General features: G+C 37.4%; 1 protein-coding gene and 1 long non-coding RNA gene across 2 annotated transcripts in view; one reads left to right on the forward strand and one right to left on the reverse strand.

The window, feature by feature from the left end:
• Positions 1–18,308, forward strand: part of LOC136247256 (uncharacterized) — a 148,778-nt gene that overhangs the window by 103,269 nt on the left and 27,201 nt on the right. Inside the window, exon 5 of the mRNA XM_066038883.1 lies at positions 10,752–10,873. Coding sequence (XP_065894955.1) covers positions 10,752–10,873 — 122 coding nt within the window. The remainder of the gene's footprint in view (positions 1–10,751; positions 10,874–18,308) is intronic.
• The window catches only part of LOC136247269 (uncharacterized), a 286,965-nt gene that overhangs the window by 72,208 nt on the left and 196,449 nt on the right, over positions 1–18,308 (reverse strand). The gene's annotated exons all lie outside the window — the stretch shown is intronic.

Below are 18,308 nucleotides of genomic sequence, written 5' to 3' on the forward strand. Positions count from 1 at the left end.
AAACAGTGATACATGTACAGGTGTCCCTGCTATGTGCTAAACACATCAATTTGGCTGTATTTACAGTCTGCAGTACCTAACTGCTTCCTCATATCACAGAAAATGTCTACTTATCTGTGTTCAACATCTGTGCAATAATTTGTCTGCCATCTCCAACAATTGTGGTATAGGCTGAATCATACAAATGAAATCTACTATCACTGTGTATTTTAAAGACAGCCCAATGTTTGATTTTTTGACTTATGATAGTACGCATGTATAATTGTGACTGGCCCTTTGAAAATAGGGCATGTGGGCACCTGATTTTTGTCTAATTTTCAAACTTCTATCATTCATAACTTTTTATGTGACTATGCTCTATGGAAATGCAATTTTCAGTTCCTGTTAAGCCTTTAATTAGCTCTTTGATGCAAGTTACAGAATGCAAATTTTTTTTCTCAATACTGCTATATGACCTGTATTGTGAAGGGGTGTGGTTTGTGCCACACATGCCCTGTTTTCACAGGCCCAGTCACAATTTGTAAGTTTCTTTCCTGTTTCCTGAAAAGTGGTGATCATTTGTGTTGTAATAATGTACTTTGTAATCCACCACTTGAACAAAGTTGTATCTTCAATAGGTTTTGGAAAGCATTAATGTGCAGGACTGACAGTTCTTTACCATTGGAAATCTCTGTAATACTTTTTGATTAAGCTATGTATATACCTCCACATTTTGTCCAAAAACTCTTTTCTGATGTTGCATCATTTTCATCTTCACTACTATGATCAAGTGTTCTTAAGATAAATACTGAGGAGAGTATCCTACTCTCATATACCCATGTAGAAAGGCATATCATGAAGTTATGATGTGACAACAAGATGTTGTAGTATGTGACGTATGGGCAGCCACAAAAGTGCAAAAATCGTTAGCACCCTTCACACTTGCAATGCTCAGGATGACTGTATTCATGAATGGGCTAGCAAGAAACACCCACAAAGTGGTCTTAACCCATGAAGGAACGATATTAGTTCGATGAGAAATGTTTAGAACTGGAGTTAATTTGGTTGCTAGCAACTTTGTTAGGCATGCATTCAATCGTTACTATGTTCAACTAATGACATCATTAATTATACAAAGAAAAATGGGCAAACTCAGAAGTGCTATGTAATAACTTCACGATATTCCCTTCTACAGGGGTATATATATGAGAGTAGGATACTCTTCCCAGTATATATGTATTATGAACTCTTGCTATCATGAATCACAATTACACCAATTGTAGATCTTGAGGTGTTGCTTTCTATAGCTAGACACTAAAATCAATTAAAGTTTCTACTATGGATAGTGAATCAAATTCCAGGACCTGCACCAGCAGAATAATACTCAGCTTCAAACTCATCCAAATTACACACTGTTAAGAAACTTGCTGCTTACTTTATTTTAACAGCTTCAACTAATTCTCCTACATGGGATTTCCAGCTCTGAAGCAGCTAGGACTAGGTTGGGTTGAGCTCAGGGCAAGGCTAAGTGTTGTTAGGGTTATTCCTTGTGGATTACTCTCTTGTGAGCTTTCTTGACATAACTGTATGCAATAGAGTAGCATGTCTCATTGCTTGTCTCAGACTAGCTACCAAACCCTCATACTACACTTAACCTACTCTCTTGAATCTGGCACCCCAAAGTAAACTGGTTGAAAAGCAGCTTAAACACTTTGAATTTTACTTTCAAGCGAGGTTCAAAGAACACCTTGAAAAGCAAGTTGATGTACGCCAACCGGTTTGCTTGTGAATTGTGTGTTTAGGATACTCATTATTAAAAGTATTCTGAATATCCAGAGGTTTCCTGAATCATATGTATTTCACCAAGAATCCAGATTCTAAGATAAGAATCCAGATTCCAAGGCAATTCTATGTGTGATTTGAGGGATTCTAAAAAAGTTGTATGGGACTCCAATTTATGTTGCACCCCTTGGGGTTATCCCATACAGATATGAGTAAATGCTCATACAGTTCAGAAAATCTTTACCATTATAATCAATGCAAATATATAGCAGCTAACAGCCTCTTAAAATGTCAGTCAATTGGACTCATGATGTGTGTCCCTGCTCCGTCCCTCTTTAATTGACTCCATAATCTATTTCATCAGTTCTCACACTGTATTATGTACTAGATTAGCTGTAATATAACTAATCTCTCTACTGGGTAACTCGAAATATAACTGAATGCTTTAATAGGTGACTGCCTATCTCAATTGTACAGGGCACGTTACAACGCCATGTACACTATGAATAGCTAATTAAAGGCTGTAGAGCTCGATGGGGCTAAATTAAGGCCTGCACTGTAACACTCCTTTCATTTTAGGTAGTTGTGAGACCTAATTGGCACATAACTTTGCCTAATTCATACCTACGAATTCCTCTTTAATTTTTATAAACAGTCCCTTTCCCTCATTTTCTCCCTACCACTCACCGTTCCCAACATTGAGGAAAAATCTATCTAAATGGCAGGAAAGTAGAAACTTAGCTGTTGGCTACTTGTACAGAGGATGTTCTGGAAGGTAAGGAATTGATGTAAACATGTAAAAAATTGGTACACATCACTTATTGGCGAGTTACAATACACAGAATGCTTAAAACCAGTATTTCTCAATACTTTTAAATGGATGATAAGACCAGACTGGGTCACATACACTTACAGATATATAGCTAGGTACTCCAGAACAACTAACTCATAAAAGTCAATACATGTCTAGAAGCGTCATTGTGGGAATTGATTACTGTACACTATGAAAAATCATCAGCAAACAGCCATAGTAGTTATCTAATACTTTTGTGATGTAATTAAAAAGTACGCAAAAAAAATTTCAACTAGATTAGAGACCATAGCACATCAATAAAAAGTACTGAAACAAGCTGGAGTAATGCACGATATCACAGTTAAGCAATTTGAAGTTTTATATTCCTACTGTGCTCTTCTTGTGGTATTTTAAGCACAGTAGGGATATAACATTTCTTATTGTTTACTGCAATTAAATGATGTGCACTACTTGAGCTTGTTTCAGTACTTTTTATCAACATGCTATGGTCCAAATATTTTAATGTACGTGTTTGCTAACTTTTGTGTATAATATAAAAAAAATTATGACTTGTGAACTCACGCATACCACATCAAACAAAAGAAATGACATTGCATGTCCCAGCTACCAATTATAGTTTGAAAAGAGAAGTACCCATTACGCTTTATTGCTGAACAATAGTACAACTATCACAATCACGATAGATAGTAGCTTTTATATCATGATAACGATACTATCGCAATATTACCAAAGGAAATTAACAACCTCAGATGACCAGTTACTAACATTTCTAAAAGTACAATAGTTTAAGAAAATACATTATTTAACAATGATAACAATTGTTTCATCACTTGTATACTTGTTTTACAGGTTTTCTGCCAAGAATACTAACATGTTAGCATTCTGTGGAAGAAGGCAAGCTTGTCGGTCATTAACAATATGACTGACCAGCATGACTAAAAGCTCTTTCTAATGGCACAGATGTTGCTGGTACTGACAAGTACTTGCTTAGCAGTTTTACCAAAAAGAGATATCTAGAACAGATTTGATTCACCAGTTTAGTAATGTACGTTCTTACATTCTTGTAATCTAGTATAGGTGGTGGTTCAGAATAATAGAAAAATAGTCTCCAGATCTATTTTTTTCAGAAACAGTAGCTTGTGAAGCTTCTGGTGAAGGATTGTTAGAGTCAGCATTATCAGATTGTACTATGTCACTTACTAAGGACAGTAACAAATTTCCTCCTTTAGGTGATCTTGACGTCAGTGATGAATTGGAGGCATTTGAATAACTTAATACTGTACTCTGCTGGTCCTATTTATAGCTCAAATTCTGCTTTCAAATCACTAATCAATTCATCTTTTTCCATATCTTTCAAAAATGCAGGTAATTTCAATCTAGAGTCTAGAAGCATGCTTTGGTTATGTGTTTTAGATTTTGGCCAGAGTAGCAACCTGACAAATTGTCAAACATTGCCTTTTTCATAGACTTTTGTAAGTTTGTGTCAGTAGATGAACCTTTCAGGTCAAGCTTTTGTAACAAAAGTCATATCACTGTAATTGTAACCCATTTTCCCCACCTAAAGCTTCAGTAAGGTTTCATTACAGATAGATAACCTGACATTGCAGCAAACTCAGTGTCACTAGTCAATAACTTGCCTCTTTTTAACTCCAACAATGCAGCACAAATAGGTTGCTGTAATTCGACAACTCTCTCTACCATGTAATATGAAGAATTCCACCTCGTAACAACATCATGTGTTAGATTATGCTTGGGACTGTGTAGGTCAATTTGCTTTCTCTTAAGAACATGAGATGCATTAGTTGATCAATGGAAGTGACTAGTTAGCTGATGACAGCGAGAAAGAGCTCGAGAAACTCCTAGTACTGCCATGGCCTTTTCTACATGTAAGTTAAGTTCATGGCTGAAAAATGGTATGTGGAGACACTCCAAATACTGCATTGCAGCTTTTATATTGGAAGTACATATGCATTGTCAGTTTTTGCTGCTATCAGATCTATATTTTCTAGTTCCCACTCACTCATAACACAATGCACTTCTTCAGCAATATTATCACTAGTGTGTGCTTCCTTAAATTCTTTGGTTTCCAGTAAGTAATGTTTTAGCTGATGCTGTTCATTAATATAGTGAAAGTGAAGCTAATATACGAATATGTGTGGCCCTTGATGACCACATATCAATGGTAAAAGAAAATTCTTTGCACGAGTTCTGAAGATCTGCATGAGTAGCTTGCCTTTTGCTTTTGTAATTTTGAGCCATGTAGGAAGAAGATATAGTTTTCCTGTCAGGAGGCTTGTACCTAGGTTCCAGGTCATGTACAAACTTCTGAAATCCAGCACCATTCACTGTATCAAATGGTTGGGAATCTTTAGCCAGAAAATAACAAAGTGACTCTGTGAGCTTGATCCACTTGCTTGAAAATGGTTCTTGAATAACTTGGGTTTCCTCTGCTGTCCAGGGAGTATGTCAGTGGAAACACAACTACTGATAGTACTACTGCCGCCAATGTCATTCTGAAGTGATTGAAACAACAATGGACCAATGGATGGTGTTCTTTGAGGTGGAATCGCATGTTTGTGGTGTTTCCACAGTATTTGTAACCATTTTTACAAACTATGCAGTAGACTACCTTGCGTTTCTTCCTGTCAGGCTCGCAATACTTTCCATCACGTGAGATCACGTGACTATGTGATTTAAAAAAATTAATCACATCATATTAATAGTTCAGTCATCAGTAGTTTTTTTCTTCAATATCTTTCCCTATAAAAGGTCAAAATATGATACTTTAAAACATTATTACACTAATACATGCATGCGGGAGGAAAGATTTTATATCACTGTTTATGCCCTGTTACATATAGAGAGGATATAGCCACACCATCAGCTGGCTGGGTAGCATTACCAGACAATGTGCCACCCATCAGAAATTGTGCCACCCATCAGAAATTGTGCCACCCATCCCACACCAGCCCCTCCCCAACCCACAATTGTGATTTCATACAGATCACATGCTGGAAAACTGAAGTGTTCCCAAACTTTACTCCTGGAACCTTCCAATGGTAAAAACTGTCATGTTGGGTTATCTTCGTTCAATTCATTGTCCATGCTGTAGTCTTGTTTTTCACTTTTCACTAAGAATATTAACACAACTCTCGCCACTGTCACTCTCATCGTCCATTTTTACCAATTAATTACACATGCACATTATTGTGATCATGCTATTCTATACTATTGTTATTGCAATTGATAATCACTGTCGTGATAATCAATTAATCACCACTATCGCTCAGTTCTATCATCAGCTATGTATGTTCAACCCATTACACAGCATTACAAATCAAGAACTGTTTGAAAAGTGCCTCTGCAATTAAAAGTAGCCACTGTGAAAAATACAGGCAATTTTCGTTACTAACCATGTGCTACCACAAAATCAACACCTTCCATTGTCAGCCAAAATGAATGAGACACAAAGGAGGAAATTGGTAAGCCCATGAAAATGCATTGTACATACTGTGGTATGCCAAAAGGAACCTCTTGGACTGAAGTGAATTTGAACAGTAAAAAATGAAGCCCATAGCCTTAGCCATTAATAGAGCTATGGTTGTCTGAAGGAATCAGTCAGTCACTGAGTCAGTCAGCAAGTAGTCAGTTAGTAGAAAATCCTATTGAATATTTTAAGCTCCACAGTAACTTGTTGAAAGCATTTTGGGCTGATGTGAAAGCATGTTTTGGTTTAGTTTTACCTATTCAATACTACCTTATCGTTGGCTGGTTTTTGGGAGATGTATTTTGTGGGCCACGCGGAATCCTTTATGGTCCCTACTATACAGTACTATTGTCCTGTATGATGTACAATAAAAACATGAGACTAATAAGTATAGTTCCTTGAGGTACCCAATACTGAGGTTGACCATTTGCCATTGAGAAGTTCTCACTAGTTAACCATCCTTTGATTCAGTTAAAGATGTTATTCTTATATTGTAATTTTGTAAGTAATATCTGATGCGGGACTGTGTTGAATACTTTTGCAATATCAAGCAATATGAACTTGTTGATTATGATCTAGGGACTGCAGTATATCTTCTGTTAGGCTAATGAGCTAGGTACCATAACAATGATCTGCTCTGAAAATTAGTGAAAAGCCCTGTTGATTTACTATTGCAATTTAGGTGACACATAATTTTGTGAAAGAATAATGTGCTCCATTGTATCGATAAATGTGGGGGTGCGACACCAACTGGAATCCAAAACAACCAACACAAAAACTGAAACCTTGGTCAATAACCTGGAATCTCTGACAAACCAAATATTGACAAATTGTCTATAAGTCGGATTACTTCCATATATTTCTTGCCAATTAACTCAAGTGTTGTGTTGCACTCAGTTTAGTCTCGTGAACGCTGTGCATGTGTCCCAACACATTTGTATAGGCCAGGGGTGGATCCAGGGTGGTCTTTCAAGTCTCAAGATCTCCCTCTGGTTGAACCTTGAACAGGAAATGTAAGACAGGAAGTGAGCAGAGGAAAGCAGAAAGAGTAATGTACTGAATTGTGATTTAGCATCATGTGATGATAGTTCATGTGATATGGATTGTTTAAAGTACAACAAATGGCAGACTGAAGATACACACTTACTGTGCAGAGCTGGAAACTGCAAGGAAGCAATGGCATTTGTAGTCACTGATATTGTTGTATATGTAGGAACATTTGAATTGTTTAATCTTCTTAAGTAGTGTTTTACTGCCGGTAGTTTCTTTTGTGGTATTGCACCTGACTCTGCCCGGCATTTGGTTTGGCACATTATATCACTCGGCTGTTCTTGAGACCTCATCCAGAGGACACAGATTGAACTGAACTCCGGTCCCCATACTCGAAAGTGTGAATTACGGAGTGACAAAGGAGTTAGCTACTTCAGTAGTTATTCAACTTGGTCAGAAATAAGTGTGATGAACAAGTACTCCATCATTCTTCATAATTACTGTATGCCAGGAAGTTGCGTATGTAGTAAGCTATAAGTCTACAATAGCATAATATAGTATAGCAATAAGCTGCACAAACAGCAGTGTAGCTTTCCAACTAGTTATAGCTAGATACACATGTCATGTTTGTTAAAAAGGCACATTTTATGTATGAATGCTACAGCTGTAGGCCAGATATGCTGAGTTTTATATGTGAACTTTAGAGGGTTAACCTCCATCCAGCTCAGAGACCCCCTCTTGAAGAATCCTGGATCCGCCCATGCAGGTAATATCACAACTTTAACCTGCATCTCCACCCTTGCCAGGGATCCAATTAGCCTGGAGTGCATAAAAGATATACGTGTAGCTAGCTATCTAAATTTCAAAATTTGAAATCTGAGATCTTGGTTTGGAATCAGGAATCTTTGCAAAAAGGTGTTGAGGTTTGAAATCTTACACATGATTTTTGGGTTCTGTTGGACCGCTCAGATTTTAAGTAATCATTGTGTTGTAACTTACCAATGGTTGAAGATACGTGTACAAAATTTTTGCATGTTTTACACCAAATCCTTACCTTCTAGTGCATCAACTGTACAAAAAGCTAACCACTAAGTTTCCCACCATTTTAGAATACGTACGTAGTTTTAACTCAATGTTGACTGTATCAAGAGAGTTCCAAAAGGAGTGAGTGGGAGGAGGAGGGGAAGAGGCCATATAACCCTGAAACTTCCTTGTAATTATAGTAACACTGCACTATAAATGCACATAATATGTGACCCAGTCTGACAAAACTGGGCTTATCGCCTATTTAAAAGTATGGAGAAATGCCGGTTTTAAGTATTCTGTGTGTTGTAGCTCGCCAATGGTTGAAACTATGTGTATCAAATTTTCACATGTTTTACACCAATTCCTTACCTTCCAGAGCATCCACTGTACAAGTAGCCAACAACTAAGTTTCCCACCATTTTAGATAGTTTTTAAACCGAGGTTGACTGTATCAGGCGAGCTGCAAATTGGGTGGGAGGTGGGGGCCCTGGAAGGCAGGCAAGATGGTGTTCAAAAATTGAAAAGGAAGGCCAAGGGATGAATTAGGCCAAGCTTTGAGCCATTGAAGTCTCAAAATTGGCTAAAATGAAAGGAAATTTATAGCAGAGGTACTCATTCAACACCACAGAGCTGTACAGCCACATACAGTCATTCCCAGGCTGACCAGAGCTCCATTAAGGCCCCACACCACATGTACGGATCGCCACTGGGCTCGGGAAAAGCAGCCAGCAAAACCAGACCACTCAAGTCTAGCTGATTTTAAGTGTGGAATTAGATACTGTAGTTTATTCATGTAGCTGTGTGTCCTGGGTGAAAAATCAAATCTGCTGACATGGGTGATAAGACTGGTTTACTCAGACTGGGTCACAAATGCCGATAAATTGGCATTTACGCATGCACCCAAACAAAGTGCTATAACTCAATAGCTCTATGGTTAAACAGTTTGTGCCGTTGTATTTGTGATTTTAAAAGGAATAAAACAGTACCTAGGGGGAAAACCCTGAAGCCAAAACTCATTGAGAAAATATGTACTCAATTCAAACATGCATGCCAATACATACTTCAGTACGTTACAGGCAAAATTAATCCATTGTCATGTGTGATAAGCCCAGTTTTTTCCATTCTCACACTATAAAAAAATGGGTCCTTACATAAGAATCTTCTAGGGTGTTAATATCTGCCATTACATCTGGGCTCCCCACAGGTGTTCAGTTACACCCTTATGGGGTATTCCATTCAATTATGCTTTGAAAATTTCCTATTATGCTTTTGAGCAGTGTTCAAAACTCCAGTCTATTATGCTGAAAATTATGCTATCAAAATCAAGATTATGCTCAAGAGCTGACAGACTTATTAGAGTATATCTGCGTTTCCTGACTGCTGTATTAAAGTGACTGCTCTATGAAAGTATCTTGATCTTATCTCCATAATGTGTGAATAATCAGTCAAGAAATAGTAAAATAATAACACTACAAGTTTTTTTAGTATGAAACGCAGTAATAATGTGCAATGTGTTCATATTTTTGATGCGCGCATTGCACAATTTAATTAAAAGTCTTGAAAATCATCCTATCATGCTGGCATAATGCTTGATGCTTTTGCTAGCTTATTATGCTTGAAATTAACCAGCATAATTTACACGAGCCTATTAAGAACACCTCTTTTGTAAAAAAAAGAGGTATTCTGTGCTACAGAGTTCTTGGATAACACTATGTGAGAACTGTACAATACAGCAATATAGGTCTGCAGCTGACTCAGTGCAATGCATGAAGTGTGTAATACCATAATAGCTTACATACTACAATTCTCTCCAGCAATGACTTCCTTAAAGACTTTGGATTTATATAATATATAATGTAACCACCGAATATAACTTTTGATTGTGGGATTAAAATATAGAAAGGCAATATTACTGAAGGAGTGAAGTAACACAAGTAATATCATCAGGAGCATAGTTCCCACATTCTGTTTACTCTTATCTTTTAATAATTAACACGGGAGTGTATGAGGGCCTACTTCAGCGTAGTATGGAATTACACCCTAACAGTGCCTATTAAACAATTTCTGTAGACAAAACACTTTTGAGTGTACCTAAACACTCTGTGGGTGTACACAAGGACCCTTTGAGGCATGGGTGTATACAGTATATAACGCCTCCAGTGGGGCGTACTGGAACACACCATTTTTTACAGGGCAGTCACATTTTAGCTAATGAAAATAAAAATATTATTATTTAATGAACATTTGGATAAAGTGCCTGTTAAATCTTACTGCTGCTAAGTTTCACAGCCAAAGTAACTGAGATATCGTAGACCATGGAGCTAGTAATTTCACAGGCATAGGAAACCAAAAGTTGGGTGATTTATTCAGATATTTGAATGGGTAAAGCTAAGTCTTTACAAATGAAAACATGTTATTTAATTGAAGAAAAGTAACAAGAGTAGTTGAATAAACTATCAGAATCTCTTATATATTTACACTTATACACTCCTGACTGCGTGTTCAATAATCTTTTTTAGCTTGATATTTCTAAGGATTCCAGGGTTATGAGCAATTACTGTCTAGAGTCCCTGGAAAAAGAAAAAAAAATGTGCACAAAGTAGGTTTTTCAAAATTTTACAATCTATTATTTTAGATATTGTATTACATACCGTATGTGCAAATATTTTGCAGATAACAATGTAGATGGAGATACCTTTTTAATGTTGGATAAACAAGAGCTGTCACACATAGTTAAAGGAGTGGGAACAGTCAAGAAACTGGAAATCCTAATAGCTCGGGAGACTCAAAAAAATGTATGTGGTCTTTACATGTTATACAGCGCATATACAATCATACAATGTGACCAGTCTTACATGTGAGCACATATGAAATTGAATGCTTTCTCAAACCTTTATGAAACTTCATAAAGATGTGGCCATTCAAATTTAGCCCTCATTAAATATTTGCTAAGTATTTTGTTAAATAATGCTGTTTTATTTTTATATTATATGGACTACAGTAGTACTAATCTGTAAAGTTGATTTTTATCATGTAAAATGTCTCTAGGATGATTTTAAAGGTGGAATTTTGGGCAACACTTTAAAAGTTTCAGGGCAATTTCTACTTAAATGGTACTACCGTACTGTTTGATACTAGCTTTGCTACCTGCCCTATGTGCAGGACTATTTCAGATTTCACATAAACCACAATAACATTAATCATTAAAGATCATGACCTAAAGTAGCATGCATGGTGATGTCTTTTATGCGAACCTTATTCCACCATCATGCAAGCCTAACAGTTAAAATGATGTGAACATGAAGGTTAGCTAAACAGCAGAATTGCATGCAAACTTATCAAGACATGTGTAAATTATGTGGTGCTGTCCTATCTGCAGGCACTGTAATAACATGGTAAACAAAAAGTGTTTAAAGCAGTATTATTTATTGTAGCTATACTGCAAGCAAAGGTTTGAGCAAAATTAACTTAACCCAAAGGCGCACATTTCCGGCTGGCTAATTGTTTTTATAATTTAGGCAAGTAGTTAACATCACAAAAAATTGGAGTTACAAAGAGAAGGCACTTACCCTAAAAGAACACATGGGACAAAAACACAGACAAACTAGCATGCACGCAATTGCCCTCCCCATGCCTACTCTATACCTATCACATGTGCTATTATAAACTTTTCTATATGCTGTGGAAAAATACCAGATATACTATGAGAAATACCAGACTTACTATGAGAAAAAAAAGTTGAGTTAAAAAAGAATGCATCAAAGAGACACGTACACAAAAATGAAAAATGTCAGGTGGGATTTAAACTCTCACCCTACCACAACAACTTCAGGGAGGTGCTTTACCAGCTGAGCTGTTTATTATGTGGTTAGCAATGGGATACAACTTATATTTTCTCTACATCATGAACGTGCTGTAGCAGATGAAGGAATGCATGTAGAAGCTTCCAATAAACTTTGCAACATACGTAGCTGGATCGTAAGTATTTCATTTAGTGTGTGAAATGTCGACACATGCACAGATTGCTGAATAAGCATCATCAATAGTTGAAATATGAAAAAGTGGATCACAAAAAGGTGGCACTGAAGGAAAAAGTTGTCATGTGCAGGAATCAAACCCTGTATCTTTGGGTTAACAGTTATATTGCCTACTGCTTTGGCTGTTCATTGGTGGTTTTGACAGGAATGTAGCTCAAGTTTTCCTCTACACCAACACCTTCAACTCTCTGTAGAGAGCAAATGAAAGCACGTAGCGACTTGTAACAACAAATTTGGAGTTGCTAGATGATGAATACTTAATTTTATAATAAAGTCTCATATTGATATATGCACTGTTAGTGGCTCCATGAAGTAAAAATGCAAGATGGACAGTTTTATATAAGATTAATGCTGAAACAATTATTCGGTTATTTGATGAATCGGTCGGCATCACACTAGTTGATTCGTTAAGACACTATTCGAATATTCGTTAGCACTTTGTACATTGTGATCAGATGGATAAAACCAGTCTTGAAACTTTATATTCTAAAAAAGTGGCATAAAGATTCTGTTTTAAAAGAAATAGAAATAGCTCTCAGGCTTTACCTTGCTCCCTAGCAAAGGTTTCAGTACTTATTGAACAGAAATTCATGCTTAAAGAATAATCGAACATTCGGTCGTTTTGTTCACAACTATTCAAATAGTAAAAATTGCTATTCGTTTCAGTAATAATATATCTAATCCAAAACAGCCAAGCTGTAAAAAAAGAGTGCGGCCCTGAGAAAGGCTATGGTGAAAAAAGATGTGAAATCCAAGGTGGCAGCCGAGAAATGGCTGTGATGGTAGGTTAATGGTAAAAATTTTAATAACGACAATTCAGGTGAATTTTGTGCCAAGACCAAGGGGCACCAAATTCACTTGAATTGTTGTTATAAAATTTTTACCATTAACCTACCATCACAGCCATTTCTTGGCCGCCACCTTGGATTTCACATCTTTTTTCACCATAGCCTTTCTCAGGGCCGCATTCTTTTTTTACAGCTTGGCTGTTTTGGATTAGATTTCACTTCTTTTTGTATTTGTATACCCCAAAGCTGGCCTATGGCCGGCTTTAAGGCTTTTTAACCTGTCATTTTTTCTTTACTACAGGAAGAAGAAAAGTTGAAGCAGGGTGATTGACCTCTCTGCAAGGTGACCCTTCTAGCTGATCTCTCTACCGGATGACTTGTTTGTAGCTGAACTCTCTACAAGGTAACTTCTTCTAGCTGATCTTTCTACAGGGTGATTTGTTTGTAGCTGAATTCTCTACAGGGCGATTTGTTTGCAGCTAAACTGCTGAACTCTCTACAATGTAACTTCTTCTAGCTGAACTCTCTACGGGTAGCTTTTTTCTAGCTGATCTCTCTACAGGTTGACTTGTTTCTAGCTGAACTCTCTACAGGGTGATTTGTTTGTAGCTGAACTCTCTACTAGGTAACTTCTTCTAGCTGATCTTTATACAGGGTGATTTGTTTGTAGCTGAATTCTCTACAAGGCAATTTGTTTGCAGCTGAACTCTCTACATGGTAGTTTCTTTGTAGCTGAACTCTCTACAATGTGACTTCTTCTAGCTGAACTCTCTACAGGGTGACTTGTTTCTAGCTGATCTCTCTACAGTGTAACTTGTTTCTAGCTGAACTCTCTACAGGGTGATTTGTTTGTAGCTGAATTCTCTACAAGGTAACTTCTTCTAGCTGATCTTTCTACAGGGTGATTTGTTTGTAGCTGAATTCTCTACAGGGCAATTTGTTTGCAGCTGAACTCTCTACATGGTAGTTTCTTTGTAGCTGAACTCTCTGCAATATAACTTCTTCTAGCTAAACTCTCTACAGGGTGATTTGTTTGTAGTTGAACCCTCTACAGGGTGATTTGTTTGTAGCTGAACTCTCTACAAGGTAACTTCTTCTAGCTGATCTTTCTACAGGATAATTTGTTTGTCTCTACAGGGCAATTTGTTTGCAGCTGAACTCTCTACATGGTAGTTTCTTTGTAGCTGAACTCTCTACAACGTAATTTCTTCTAGCTGAACTCTCTACAGGGTGACTTGTTTCTAACTGAACTCTCTACAGGGTGATTTGTTTGTAGCTGAACTCTCTACAAGGTAACTTCTTCTAGCTGATCTTTCTACAGGGTGATTTGTTTGTAGCTGATCTCTCTACAGGGTGACTTGTTTCTAGCTGAACTATCTACAGCGTGATTTGTTTGTAGCTGAACTCTCTACAATGTAACTTCTTCTAGCTGAACTCTCTACAATGTAACTTCTTCTAGCTGAACTCTCTACAGGGTGACTTGTTTGTAGTTGAACCCTCTACAGGGTGATTTGTTTGTAGCTGAACTCTCTACAAGGTAACTTCTTCTAGCTGATCTTTCTACAGGATGATTTGTTTGTCTCTACTGGGCAATTTGTTTGCAGCTGAACTCTCTACATGGTAGTTTCTTTGTAGCTGAACTCTCTACAACGTAATTTCTTCTAGCTGAACTCTCTACAGGGTGACTTGTTTCTAACTGAACTCTCTACAGGGTGATTTGTTTGTAGCTGAACTCTCTACAAGGTAACGTCTTCTAGCTGATCTTTCTACAGGGTGATTTGTTTGTAGCTGAATTCTGTACAGGGAAATTTGTTTGCAGCTGAACTCTGTACATGGTAGTTTCTTTGTAGCTGAACTCTCTAAATGTAACTTCTTCTAGCTGAACTCTCTACAGGGTGACTTGTTTCCAGCTGATCTCTCTACAGGTTGACTTGTTTCTAGCTGAACTCTCTACAGGGTGATTTGTTTGTAGCTGAACTCTCCACAAGGTAACTTCTTCTAGCTGATCTTTCTACAAGGTGATTTGTCTGTAGCTGAATTCTCTACAGGGCAATTTGTTTGCTGCTGAACTCTCTACATGGTAGTTTCTTGTAGCTGAACTCTCTGCAATGTAACTTCTTCTAGATGAACTTTCTGCAGGGTGACTTGTTTGTAGCTGAACCCTCTACAGGGTGATTTGTTTGTAGCTGAACTCTCTACAAGGTAACTTCTTCTAGCTGAACTCTCTACAATGTAACTTCTTCTAGCTGAATTCTCTACAGGATGACTTGTTTCTAACTGAACTCTCTACAGTGTGATCTGTTCATAGCGGAACTTTTTACTGGGTGATTTGTTTGCAGCTAAACTCTTTGCATGATTGTTTCTTTGTAACTGAACTCTGTGCAATGTGACTTCTTCTAGGTGATCTCTCTACAGGATGACTTGTTTCTAACTGAACTCTCTATAGTGTGATCTGTTCATAGCGGAACTTTCTGAGTACTGGGTGATTTGTTTGCATCTAAACTCTTTGCATGATTGTTTCTTTGTAACTGAACTCTCTACAAGGTAACTTCTTCTAGCTGATCTCTCTACAGGGCAATTTGTTTGTAGCTGAATTCTCTACAGGATGATTTATTTCAGCTGAACTCTCTACATGATGGCTTCTTTGTAGCTGAACTCTCTATTAGGTACCTTCTTCTAGCTGATCTGACTACAGGGTGACTTGTTTGTAGCTGAATTCCCTACAGAATAACTTGCAATGTAATATAACTGAGTAAATTATACATGCAGCTGAATGCTTTATTAGGGTGACTGTTCTATTAGAGTATCTCGATCTCGCATTTGCTGCACATAGTTGCCTTTCGAATCATAACTCAGTGATTTGTAATCCGATTCTTCTGTACTACTGCAAGAACTTTCCATGATGATTATTCCAGCTACATACTGATTTTCAGCTTGTTGCTCTAAGCGGTTTGCCTGGTAGACACGAAAACTAATAGTTTTTTTATTCATAAAAATCGATCGCGTAATTTTGACACAGGTTGGGTTTTGTGTCATATCTCTATGGTCTTTATTCCGATTCCTTTCAAACCACAAAAAGGCACTCCTACGATAGTTGCTCCATCTACATATCAATTTTCAACTGATTCCTCCAAGGAGTTTACCCTGTAGGCGTGACAGACCTTCGACCTTATTTTACGCAAATAATCAGTCATAACTCCGTGAATGTTCATCGGATTCCTACCAAAGTTGGTACAGAGATCCGCCTTAATGAGCCCTTTAAGTGTGCCAAATTTCAGCCCTATCCGAGCACGAATTCGTGTTTTATGGCGGATTTTGCGAAGTGTGCGAAATGAAGAAGTAGAAGAAGAAAAAATCGAAGAAATTAAAACGAAATTTTGTTCGCTCGTATCTCGGAAATGGCTGGAGTAATTTTCTTCAAATTTGGTATGTAGACTCCCCTAACTGGGCAGCACGTCTCTAGCAAATTTGGTTCCAATCGGATAAGGGATCACAGAGCTACATAGGTGTGAAAATTGCGTTTTCTTTCTTCCTGTTAAAATACTCACGGTGTGGCACGCCGGCTTCTTGGGCCGCACGACACACTATCGTGTGTCTTGATGTGCATAGAGAGAAGGGCTATTCCAACTTTGAGATATAATTTGACATGTGATAGAGTGTAATCAGTCAACAAATTTGAGCTTGATTTTGTCACAGCAGAAAATAAAATAAAATAAAATAGTGTCCCAATATCACCTATATGAAATTCTTCTTTAGTCAGTATTGGAACAACTAATTCAAAAAGTCCCTATAACAATAGAAAATGGACCACAAATCTACAAATAACTCCAGTGTTATTCAGTGTTGGGGTATGTGGTCTGATTTTGTCTGAGTATAGGTAAAATTAGTTCCAGCACCAAAACAGAAACAGAATAAAATTAATAGTAGTATTAATTTTGTATATGAATTATGCTGTGTGTATTTCCTGTTCCATTAATGTGCACATGCATTCATGCATTTTCACATTATCAATATAATTATGCACAATGTTTGTATGTGACCAGATTTGTGAAGGACTTCTTCCACACACATTCGGTTTACCAACTTTGACGAGTCATATCTTCAGATTGGAAAAGGCTATTAACTTGAAACTTGGTCAGTAGTGAGTACCTACCTAGTTTGATGGATAATTTTTTATCTGTTATTATGTTTCTTGAGCACTGCATGAGTTATGGTATTCCAAGTTCATAGAATTACATGTGTGTGGAAGACCCTCTTTTGCAAATATGTTCACATGTGTTAAACAAATGATTACTGCTAGTACCACAGTCATATACTGTAGTGAGCTATTTTGGATAAAGAAATCGCCACATATGTATTAAAAGGAATACTTTACTGCCATCATTGCTTACTGATCTGTGGAATGTTTTTCAAGTGTTGTTCCTAGTAGTCCTTTCCATTTTGTAAGCGTGACAGTAAATCAAGGAAATTGGAAATCGAAATCGAAAACAGAAATGGAATGATCAAATTGTCATATAAATATGTCCCTAAGTAAAACTCATGTATAGTGGCTACTCCTTAAAGACCACCTTCTTGCAAACACTACCTCCATACAAAGACCACAACAAGACACACATTAGTGTGTCATTGGGCCCAAGAAGCCTGTGCACCACACCGTGAGTATATTTACAGGAAGAAAGAAAATGCAATTTTCATACCTTTGTAGCTCCATGATCCCTTATCCAATTGGAAGCAGTTTCACTACAGGGCTGCCCACCAGGTAAACCATGCCACATACTAAATTTGAAGGAAATCTTCCTAGCCATTTCTGAGATATGAGTGGACAAAGTTTTGTTTTAATTTCTATTTTTTTCTTTGCTGTAGTGGGGCTACAGGAGTTTCAGTTTCTTTTTACACACTTTGCAAAAATTGCTATAAAACACAAACTTGTAACTCCATTGTATTGATATTTGGCACAAGTAAAGATTGTATAAAGGTACATTTGCGTACCAAGGTTGCTATGAGTCTGATAAATGTAACCCAGTCTGAGAAAACCGGTCTTATCGCCCATGTCAGCAGATTCGATTTTTCACCTAGGACACAAAGCTACATGAATAAACTATATAATTCCATAATCAAAATCAGCTAGACTTGAGTGGTCTGGTTTTGCTGGCTGCTTTTCCCAAGCCCAGTGGCGATCCGTACGTGCGGTGTGGGGCTTTAATGGAGCTCTGGTCAGCCTGGAGATGACCGTATGTGGCTGTACAGCTCTGTGGTGTTGAATGAGTACCTCTGCTGTGAATTTCCTTTCATATTAGCCAGTTTTGAAACCTCAATGGCCCAAAACTTGGCCTAATTCATCCCTTGGCCTTCCTTTTCAATTTTGGAACACCATCTTTCCCGCTTTCCAGTGCCACCGCCTCCTA

This window comes from Dysidea avara, chromosome 2 (assembly GCF_963678975.1).
Source record: "Dysidea avara chromosome 2, odDysAvar1.4, whole genome shotgun sequence".
Classification (NCBI taxonomy): domain Eukaryota; kingdom Metazoa; phylum Porifera; class Demospongiae; order Dictyoceratida; family Dysideidae; genus Dysidea; species Dysidea avara.